The sequence below is a fragment of the Mandrillus leucophaeus genome, unplaced genomic scaffold (assembly GCF_000951045.1).
Source record: "Mandrillus leucophaeus isolate KB7577 unplaced genomic scaffold, Mleu.le_1.0 Scaffold1417, whole genome shotgun sequence".
Taxonomy (NCBI): domain Eukaryota; kingdom Metazoa; phylum Chordata; class Mammalia; order Primates; family Cercopithecidae; genus Mandrillus; species Mandrillus leucophaeus.
In genome coordinates, this window is record NW_012101385.1 from 1 (window position 1) to 12149 (window position 12149).

Below are 12149 nucleotides of genomic sequence, written 5' to 3' on the forward strand. Positions count from 1 at the left end.
AACCCAGTACCTCAGTTGAAAATGCAGAAATCACCGGTCTTCTGTGTCGCTGGCGCTGGGAGTTGGAGACTGGAGCTGTTCCTATTCGGCCATCTTGCTCCGCCCCCCTCTACATACTTTAATATTTGTACTTTATGAAAAATTCCCTAATTGTTGCCAATCTGAAATGTGTATCATGAAAAATTAAATTGGAAACAAGAAAAAAGTATATTGCAATATAGTTGTTTAAAATCTGATGTTTCAAATTAAGATTAGCATTAAGAATGTGGATGTACACTTACTGCTTATATTTTTCTTTTTGAAATTAATTTTTAAAAAGTATAAAATTTTAGCCATATTTCTTACTACTATAAAGCTGTATTCTTCTTTATTCAGCAAAACTCTAATTACAATGGTACATGCAGGAATATATTAGTTTCAGTGCAATTTTATATTCATTAATTTATTTAATATTTCTGATTTTAAAATTTTTTCATTATTCTGGAACCTAACATATGTAGGGAAAGCAATAAAATCTAAATGTACAGTAAGAGGAAAAAAGAATGTAACATTAACACTCATATTCCACACCTTCGTCAAAAAATAGAATTTGTCAGCAATCTGACATTCCCCATATATGCTTTCTTGTTGATATAATTTCCTTGTTGTTTCCTCCCTCCCAAGTATCCCAGTTACGATAATCACTTATATCTTTCACTTTAGTTTTGCCACCAATGTAATAAATAATAAGAATTTATTTCAAATTATAAGAATTATAAGAACTTAAAATAATTTATAATTTGTTTTATAAAAAGTTATAATTTCTTTTATAAAGAGTTATAAGAATCTAAAATTTCTTTTATAAGGAGGTGTAAGAATTCGTAATTTTTTTATAAGCAATTATAAGAATTTGTAATTTGTTTTATAAGCAATTATCAGAAATTATAATTTCTTGTATAACCAATTATCAGAATTTATAATTTCTTTTATAAGCAATTATCAGAATTTATAATTTCTTTTGTAAGCAGTTATCAGAATTTATAATTTGTAAGCAGTTATCAGAATTTATAATTTCTTTTGTAAGCGATTATCAGAATTTATAATTTCTTTTATAAGCGATTATCAAATTTATAATTTCTTACAAGCAATTATCAGAATTTATTTGCAAAACTATAAAAATATTCTTGCAAATTTCATATAAATGTGATTATATTGAATGTTTTTCGTGTTAATAATTACTACTATAGCTGTATATATTGCTATCCATGTAAATCAAATTTATTAATTTTCCTTTTTTTTTCTAGTTAATCTGTATTTTTGATTTTAATAAAACGACACGATTTCTTTCAGTGGTTTGTAGCATATAGTCAGGGAGTATGCAAAGTTCAGGATTAACAGGGTCCATCATCATGGATGTGGATTTTAATCAATGATAAGTAAAACAGGGTATGTAGTAAACATGTAACTATAATGGTGCACAATGCAGAACTGGAATGACAATTACAGTGAACTATGAGGTTTTTTTTTCACATTTTATTTATTTATTTTTTTATTATGCTTTATGTTCTAGGGTACATGTGCACAATGTGCAGGTTTGTTACATATGTATATATGTGCCATGTTGGTGTGCTGCACCCATTAACTCATCATTTACATTAGGTATATCTCCTAATGCTATCCCTCCCCCATCCCCCCACCCCACAACAGGCCCCAGTGTGTGATGTTCCCCTTCCTGTGTCCAAGTGATCTCATTGTTTAATTCCCACCTAAGAGTGAGAACATGCAGTGTTTGGTTTTCTGTTCTTGCGATAGCTTGCTGAGAATGATGGTTTCCAGCTGCATCCATGTCACTACAAAGGACATGAACTCATCCTTTTTTTTTATGGCTGTATAGTATTCCATGGTGTATATGTGCCACATTTTCTTAATCCAGTCTATCACTGATGGACATTTGGGTTGGTTCCAAGTCTTTGCTATTGTGAATACTGCTGCAATAAACATACGTGTACATGTGTCTTTATAGCAGCACGATTTATAATCCTTTGGGTATATACCCAGTGATGGGATGACTGGGTCAAATGGTATTTCTAGTTCTAGATCCTTGAGGAATCACCACACTGTCTTCCACAATGGTTGAACTAGTATGGCCTTAAGGGGGCCGTCTATAGACCTACCCTCAGGGTGCATTCTCTTTCTCAGGGATGTTCCTTGCTGAGAAAAAGAATTCAGCGATATTTCTCCTATTTGCTTTTGAAAGAAGAGAAATATGGCTCTGTCCCATCCTGCTCACTGGCAGTCAGTTTAAGGTTACTCCCTTGTTCCCTGAACATTGCTGTTATCCTGTTATTTTTTCAAGGTGCCCAGATTTCATATTGTTCAAACACACATGCTCTACAAACAATTTGTGCAGTTAACGCAATCATCACAGGGTCCTGAGGCGAGGCTCATCCTCCTCAGTTTACGATGATGACAGGATTAAGAGATTAAAGTAAAGACAGGCATAGGAAACCACAAGGGTATTGATTGGGGAAGTGATAAGTGTCCATGAAATCGTCACAGTTTATGTTCAAAGATTGCAGTAAAGACACGTGTAAGAAATTATAAAAGTGTTAATTTGGGGAACTAATAAATGTCCATGAAATCTTCACAATTTATGTTCTTCTGCTGCAGCTTCAGCCGGTCCCTCTGTTCAGGGTCTCTGACTTCCCACAACATATATGTACTCTGATATGAGTGCAAATCCTGGGTCTGAGGATGTGATCCTTCATCTTATTCAAGTAATGCCACACTCAAAGCAATTGCACTGATTTATAATCCTAAGAGCAGTGTATGAAAATTCCCACTGCTTCATATGCTTTCTAAAATTAGTCAAATAATTTTTGCACTTTCATATTTATATAAAATATAATTCAACTTGGCTGGGCATAGTGGCTCACACCTGTAGCTCCAGCACTTTGGGAAGCCAAGGTGAGTGGATAACCTCAGGTAAGGAGTTCGAGGCCAGCCTGGCCAACATGGTGAAACCCCATCTCTACTAAAAATACAAAAATTAGCCAGGTGTGGGGACGCACACCTGTTATCCCAGCTATTCAGGAGGCTGAGGCAGGAGAATCAAGTGAACCCAGAGGTGGAGGTTGCAGTGAGCCGAGATGACACCATTGCACTCCAACCTTGACCACAAAGCAAGACTCTGTCTCAAAAATAAATAAAATCAAATATTATTAAACTTAACATTTTATAAACTTTTTTCTATTATAATTCAGAATGTATCTTTAGTTGAAAAATTATATTACTCTTTTAATTCTATGACTATAATTTCATACACATTTATTAGGGATTGATTATATATTTCATATATTTATTTGTTCATATTCCATTATTAGTTTTTATAATTTTTTTCTTGAAGTTTCAAATTCTTTTTTGTTATGAGCAAGTGTAATTACACTGGAGATATTTCCTTTAATCAATCATTATGTCAAATGACTTTGAGAAAATATGATTAGTTAATGGCATATTGTAGTGGAAATTTCAGGATTGTTTAACAACTCCTAAAAGGAAACAAAGAAAAAATATTAAAATACAAAAACAGTCTGTAAGTTTAATTACAGCAGTCCATGGTAAAACACAAATTCCATTACCAGTATGGAAAACATTATTGGTAGTAAACATACCATGTCTGAATTCTTTTTAAGGTAGGCCTAATTTCACTGGACAAGATTCCCTTTAAGGTTCTTACCTTAAACTCTATGTTCACCTGATTTCTGAATGTGCAGTAACACTCTTGTTCTTTTTAAATTCTCTGACCAATGTCAAACGGAAAAGCACCAGGGCATGCTAATGAATGAATTCAATGCTATCTTTGTGGAAAACTTGATAATTTCTAAAACAGCTCAAATTAACTTCTACTCAAACACTATGTCCAGGCTATAAGATCAAATTTTTCATACTGATGTTGAAGTGAAAAATGAGTTATCACTTACTAGCATGCAAATAAACACATATTCTGTTTCATAGTTTTGCAGTATTTTTCCTTTTTTAACTTCTCTATAATTTGTGTTCGGCAATGTCAGTTGTTAGGGAAATTTTGAAAACCAACACATAGATCCTACATTGGATATCTAAACTGTTAAAAGGAGTTTTGTTGTAACTGGAATCATGACCACTGTGGATTTATTTTTTAAATGTCAGATTTATGTAAACAGAATCCAAAGTTTTCTTGTCAAAAGAATCCAAGGTTTTCTTGGGAAGTGCAAAAAGACCAATACCCTTTAAAATCTGCTTGCTGCTAATATGTTCGTATAAGTTTATTGTTAACAAGCTCATTAACACAAACACACACATGCATACATGCCCCTCACGGATGGGAGGAATTATTGTCCTGTAATTTCCAAAATGGAAAATCAATTTCAGGCAAGTCATCCAGGTTGAAATAGCCCTATTTTCCCATTCACCCTTTTCAGTCAATTGCTTACACTTTTGAATAAGTTATTCTCTCATGCTTAAGCTTTTGAATGCTTAAGCTTTTGAATAAGTTATTCTCTCGAGTCTAGTAATATTTAAATATGAATTGTTTAATTAAAATATTCAGCAATTTTAAAAATATTCCTTGGGCACTTAAAAAAAAAAACATGTATTTTCCATTGAAGACTCTAGACTTCCCTCGGTATGAATATTCACTTTTATTTTTCTCTGTTTAATTTCTTTTGATTACTCTATTAAGAAGAATAGATGTTAGTATTGGTCTCCAATCTTGTATTTTATTTCTTTTTCAGGTTTTATAGTATAATTGTTTCCAAGAGATCTCGGAGTCAGACTGCCAAGAGAGGAAACCAGTTTTTCTGCTTCATATAGTGATGATTCTGAGATTCCATTTTACAACTACTCTCTGCATCAGTATGATCACCAAAAAACACAGATGATAATAACATTCTCTTTGTGAGGAGTTAGTATAGCATTTGTATAACTGCTTTCCATTTTACCTGTTTGGGACTGGAAGAAACAAAGATGGCTAGTTACTGATTTGATCCTGTATTACTAGATATTTAGAAGATGGCAGTGAAAACTTCTATTTATTTTTTTCTTCTTTTCTTTTCTTTTTTCTTTTTCTTTTTTTTTTTTTTTTTTTTCTGAGACAGGCTCTTGATCTCTCACCCAAGCTGGAGTGCAGTGGCACAATCATACCTCACTGTAGTCTTGAACTCCTGGACACAAGTGATACTCTTGCTCTCCTGCCTCAGCTTTCCAAGTAACTGGAACTACAGGCATGCACCACCAAGCCTGCTAATTTTTAAATTTTTTGTGAATACGGGGTTTCCCTATGTTACCTAGTCTAGTATCAAACTCTTGGGCTCAAGTGTCCTCTCAAAGTGCTGGGATTACAGGTATGAGCATCAGTGGCTGGTCAAGAACTTCCATTTTTGAGTAGAATATAGCAGGTTCAAGAAGGGAAGATATCCTTCTGCAATAACTACGATAAGAGAAAGAAAAAGCCAAAAATATTTTTTAAATTCATCAGAGAGTTGTACAAGCAACCAAGACCAGCTGAACTGAAATCCAGCACAAGAGCTTTCATAGATGAAGAGACGATTTATATGTTCAGTGCAATCCCTATCAAATTCCAGCAGGCAGTTTTTTTTTTTTTTTTTTTTGATAAAATGAAAAACTAGTCCTACAATATATCTGGAAATACCAAGTTATCAGATGACTAAAATAAATTTTAAAAAATAACAAAGTTGGCCGCGTGGCTCACAGCTGTAATCCCGGCACCCTGGGAGACCAAGGTGGGTGGATCACAAGGTCAGGAGATGGAGACCATCCTGGCTAACACGGTGAAACCCCGTCTCTACTAAAAATACAAAAAATTAGCTGGATGTGGTGGCGGGCGCCTGTAAGTCCCAGCTACTCTGGAGGCTGAGGCAGGAGAATGATGGGAACCCGGGAGGCGGAGCTTGCAGTGAGGCAGATTCGGCCACTGCACTCCAGCCTGGGAGTGAGACTCTGTCTCAAATAAAATAAAATAAAATAAAATAAAATAAAATAAAAACAAAGTTGCAGAATTACAATTTCTGATTTCAAAGCTTATCACAAAGCTGCACTTATCAGGATGGTGTGGTGTTGGCATTACAGTAGACAAAAAGAACATAAAACATAACTGAGAGTCTAGAAATTAACACTGACGTTCATGGTCACTGAGTTCAAAAAGACTACCACTGCAGTTGAATAGGAATTAATAATTTTTTTCAACAATTGATAATGAGAAAGTTGAATAATCACATACATAAAAAATGAATTTATATCCTATTTCATATCATACCAAACCAAAAAAAAAACTCATATTTAATCATAGAGCTACATGTGAAATCTGGGATTAGTAACTGAGATACAAACATATATTAAATGTACCAAATGCAAGTAATAAATGTTATGGGTGCACCCTAGATTTTGTAGTGTTTTTGTTTGTTTGTTTGTTTTTGTTTTTGTTGAGACACAGTCTCACTCTGTGGCCCAGGCTGGGGTGGAGTAGTACACACTTGGCTCACTGCAGCCTCCAACTCCAAGCTCAAGGAATCTCTTGCCTTTAGCCTCCTGAGTAACTGGGACTACAGGCTACAAGCACACACCACCACACCTGACTAATTCTTATATTTTTGGTAGAAACAGAGTTTGGCCATGTCTCCCAGGCTGGTCTTGAACTCCTGGGCTCGAGCAATCCTCCTGCCTCAGCTTCCCAAGTATTTGGAACTATAGGCATGCACCACCACGCCAGCTAAATTTTAATTTTCTGTAGAGATGAAGTTTCCATACATTGCGAATGGAACTCTGGCTCTCAAGGGATCCTCCCACCTTGGCCTCCCAAAGTACTAGGACTACAGGCAGGAGCCATCACATCCAGCCTGCAGTGGGAATGCTTGAAAGTCAGATGCTACCTAGAGCTTCGGCTCATGTCCATCCTAAGGTGGATGTAATCAGTTTGTAGTTATTACCTCTCCCTGAATGTGTAATTGAAATGGATATCTATGGCAGCTGGCAGGACTCTCACATTCTTCCTCAACTGTAGAGTAAGGGACATTATTATAGCAGGACCCAAGGGAAGCCTCTGCAATTCTCCTCTACTGGCAACACAATGTATAAAATATAACCGCATTCCTTAAGGAATGGAATTGGTCACTGCCATGACAAAACACTTGCAAGTTGCAAGGGACGGTAGTCCTTTCTATAATCCGATTCAGTTAACCTACCAAAACCAGACGGGTTATAGAATGAATGCAGACTACTCTAAACTTAAATCAACACTCACAAATGCTTTCCAGGATGTGCTATCTTCACTGAGCAGAGCAGAGCTTCTGGCACTTTTTACAGGGCTCGTGATTTGGTGAATGGTTCTTAATCTACACCCATTATGAGGAAAAATCAAACAATTTGCCTTGTATTGTAAGAATAATAGCACTGTTTCACTGTTTTAATATCATGGCTATGTCACTTCTGTTCTCTGTTTACATTTTGTAAAAAACATCGTGCTTATTTAATATATTAATAATATTACAGCCCGGGCCCTGTGGCACATGACAGTAATCCCTTCAATTTAGGAGGCCGACACAGGAAGATCACTTCAGCCCAGGAGTTTGATACCAGCCTGAGTAACATGGTGAAATCCTAACCCTCCAGAAAATACAAACATTAACCAGGTGTGATGGTGTTCCCCTGCAGTCCCAGCTGCTAGCAATGCAGAGGCGGGAGAATCACTTGAGCCTGGAAGGTTGAGGCCATAGTGAGCTCTGATCCTGCCACTGCACTCCAGCCTCAGGGACAGAATGAGACCCTGTCTCAAAATAATAGCAATAATAATAATATATGAGTTGGTACAATAGTCAGGAAGTGGCAAGTTTCTTAAATATAGTGAATGGAAGTAAAACACCAAAAGAAAAGAAATAAACCTGAGGAGATTCAGGTACCTACAACATAGGTGATGTTTTAAAGCGTTCATTGTCCCTAGACCACATGTTGAAACAATCTTTTTTTAAAGTAATTGACATGTTGCTCTACGCATATATTTCCCATTACTACAAAAGAGACACAATGTTTCAGGAGGCCATTAGGATGTTGGAGACAATGTATTCTACATTTGAGAATATTGCTCTGACTCATTACAGAAGTTTCCAAAGGCTACTGGTCTCAAGTGGAACCCAGAGCAAAAAAGGACTCTACAGCAGATTTAGGCCCTGGTCCAAGCTGCTCTGGCCACTGTGCCAGATGATCCAGCAGGATTCAAAGACGCTAGAAACATACAGAGCGGGTATTACAGGACTCTGTCCATGTCACTAACAAGCCTGTAGGAGAGGGGGGAGCAAATTCCTATGGAATTAGTGCAAGACCATTCCCTCTTCAGCAGAGGAGTATCCTCTGTCTGATAAGCAAAACAGCAAGTGCAGAACATTAATCCAAGCAGAGAGTCCCTCTAAGCACAAGCCCCTATAAGCACAAAACCCTATGCAACTGTGCAGGTCATATGCCCATAAAGTCAGCCATGACTGGAGGGTATAAGGACATCTCAGTGGCACAAGGAGTGGCGGTATTGAACACAGACATGTGCTTTCTTAGATTCCCCTCACTATCTCCTATTCTCCAGGCCAGCACCTTGCCTGATCCTGATCATCCTTCCATTTGGGATTTGAATGAATCACTGCACTGTGGGCATGAGGTCTGACTTTCATAATCTCTACCAAAGGACTGGATGATGTAAGACAGAGCAGCAGAGATGGTAGTTCTGCTTCAGGTAAACCATGGTGGATGGGAAATAGAAGTCAAATGACAGCTGAGCAGATAGATTCTCCCTCCTCTCTCTCTCTTCCATGGACTAATGCCGGTGGTGGTTTCCCCTTGTAACCCTTATGGAAAAGTGCAGGAGCCAAGTGCACACGTCTGATGACCACCGTGCTGTCTCTCTCACCTTACTGTGAAGTGGCTGCCAGCAGAGTCACACCAGACGTCACCACACACTGTTTCATGTTTGTTCCTGTCTCAGTTTCTACATGTCCTTGCCATTTTTTGTCTTGAACTTGACTTCTAAATAAATGTCATCACTTCAATAACAGGTACTACATTGAAAAAAAATTAGTAAAGTAGCTGGTTACTAACTCAATTTTTTGAAACGAAATGCCATTTTTGTTTAAATAACAATCAACTAGAAAATATCATAATACTAATATATAATTGACAATAAAAAATACATATTCAAATAGACCAAAGTTGTTTATATGCTTTTTAAAAATATTGTAATAGGTGCCATCTAATTTTGATGTTCTACCTTGTCTCCAAATCAGACACCTGATACAGCTTTATCAAGACTATGTTATTGTGATATTGCCCCTAAAACTGTGGAATAACCAAACTTTTCCTTTGAGGAAGGATTCTGCTTGGATAAGACTGTAACCTTAACCTGAGACCGGAACAGGGGAATTCATGCAACTGCAGATTTTGTGATGCATTTCCTTTTCATCGGTTTACCACATCAACTTATCCATTTTATGCACCAATTTATTTGTTCATTAAAGTATCATTTTTGACCATCTATTCTTGGTGCTGGGTTCTAGTTCCTAGGAGTCAACAGAAAGGAAGACAAACATGATCTCCTTTTTTACGGTTCTTACGTTGTACTGAGGAAGATATATGATTAAAAAATACGTAAATCATGTGTGGGGATGATTTACATTTAAGGTTTAAATCACATAGCTAAAATTTCATAACACCAAGAATTAATACAGTCAGGTAGAATTTAGCTGTGAACAAGACTGTACATTTCTTTCTTATATTAGAGCTTCCTATGAATGAATATGTCAACACACATTCATTTCATTATTGACAACAAAATTACAATGTTAAGGCACATCCCATAATTAATACATAGATTTCATAGATACCATTTTAATATTTACAAAAAGTTTCACTGAATTATTGTCGATAACTTCTATATTAATTTTACATTGATTTGTTTTTTTTAGAAAAGATCTGATCTAAAAAGATCAGATTTATAATATTCCTTCTAAACTTCAGATAAGAGAAACGATCTCTTATCTGAAGTTTAGAAGGAATATTATAATGGAAGATAAAGATATAATTAGCAATCAGGCACTTAGAAGTGCTTTAGAAAAAATACTAAAATACTTTACATCAGATCTCAACTTCAAAAACAGCTTTTCTTGAATTCAAAAGCTGGATGAAATGATGTTTCTAACTGCATATGGAAACTGCTAATAGCAATCAAGATCATGATCATGGTTTTTCATCCCTTTATTACAGAAGAGATTTTTTTCTAAGCTATTCACATACTTATATGAAATCTAATATTCCTCAGTACTGCTTATGGCAGACATACACAAAATTTGCTGTGCATGTGCTTGTCACACAAATTCTCTTGTGTGCATTGTTTCCTAACAATAATTCTGTTTGCCTTTTACTAAACATAAAATAGGAATTCATAATGGAATAGAACCCCGAAGATACATCCTCATTACTGATTTAGAATTGAATGACCTTACCGTCCAATAAGTTAGAGGTTCAAACAGTGAATTCTAAGCACAATATGGCATATTTGTGTGGTTCTAATCACATTAGAAAAGAGCACTATTTTTCCTGGGATAAGCTGTTAGTTCTTAATAATGATAAATAGATATCATAAATTCTACAAATGAAATATAAAGTACATAAATGAAATACACATGACTTCATAATTCTGAGGAATTTTTGTCATATTTTGTATAATTTGATAGTCTGTATGAAAAAACACAAAGAGGTCATGTTATTGTGAATGTTCTAAGCTTTCATACACACATATATTTATATGTGTGTGTATATATATACACTTTTTAAGACTAATTTTAGGTCAATGACTTTTCTAGGTATATATCTGGAAATTATTCATACACGTATATTACAGAAAAATCAATAAATATAAAATGTTTCACACACCACCAGTTTGTTTTCTGCTAGAAGACACACAATGCCCCTCTTGTCAATCTATGGAGATTGAAGCTTCTGTCCTTTCACGCAGTACCTCACGTTCCACAAAACTGAAAGAAGAGTCTGCTTTAGCTTCTTGTTTCCCCAAATCAGAATGAATGCGTGGGCTGAAGGATAGCTGAATCTAATAGCTTTGCAGAACATGAAGACAGCTTTGTTTTCCACCCTTCCCAAACTCCAACTTGATATCATTATGGACAGAAAGTAAATGGCACATAACGACAAGGAGATCACAGTTTGCAAAGCTTTTATGTGGACCTTGGTGCTGGGATCTTGAGAGCCTTTGTCACGGAGCTGCATCTTCTTGAGATGTTTACACAAAGAACAGATTAACAGCAGAAAAGAGATTAGGGTCAGAATGAAGGGTACTAAGTTTGCTAGTATGGTTACAGTCGTATTTGAAAGGTACATTGCACTCCTCAATTTGCTCTTCCAAGTCGTGTTTCCTTCATATTCTTTTGTCCGTACAATCTCATTCATGTTTACCACAAAAAGATGACAAACCAAAAATAGCAAAGGCCCCAACAGTATCACCAGAACGACACTCTTAACTCTCCTCTTTAAGTGAAGAAATATAAGGTTGGAGAAATTGGCAATCTTGAGTAAGTAAAATATGCTTAGGCTAGTAGCAAGCCAGTTGCTGAAATGGTTGATTACTGCCCAGAGATTATAAACAATAGTTCTTACTTCTACACTATAAAAAGCTGGATTCAAAACAGTTGAATACCAATTTAATAATAATATCCAGAGCAAACCAACTCTGGATACTGCCAGAGCAGTGAGAATTTGGTCAGCAAAGGAGATCTTTTGTCTCTTGACCCACTCAATGGAATTTACCAATGCTATGAAACCATTAGCAAAATTTCCAATAACAAATGTAAACACTACTAGAATGGAAAAAATGATGGGTAAAAAAGTTATCATGTCTGAACAGAGAAAAAGAAATTTTTAAAATGCTGCTGGTGTGTCCAGAGTTGGATCCTGCAGGTGGGTTCGTGGTCTCGCTGACTTCAATGATGGAGACACACACCTTCACAGTGAGTGTTACAGCTCTTAAAGATGGCACGGACCCAAAGAGTGAGCAGAAGCAAGGTTTATTGTGAAGAGTGAAAAGACAAAGCTTCCACAGAGCAGGAGGTGACCCAGAGAGCTGT

At 36.0% G+C, this 12149-nt stretch overlaps 1 protein-coding gene across 1 annotated transcript; it reads right to left on the reverse strand.

The window, feature by feature from the left end:
- Positions 1-10992: 10992 nt before the first annotated feature.
- On the reverse strand, positions 10993-11919 carry LOC105535122 (taste receptor type 2 member 43). The gene has a single exon (XM_011974130.1). The coding sequence runs from the start codon at positions 11917-11919 to the stop codon at positions 10993-10995; it is 927 nt and encodes a 308-aa protein (XP_011829520.1).
- Positions 11920-12149: the final 230 nt, after the last annotated feature.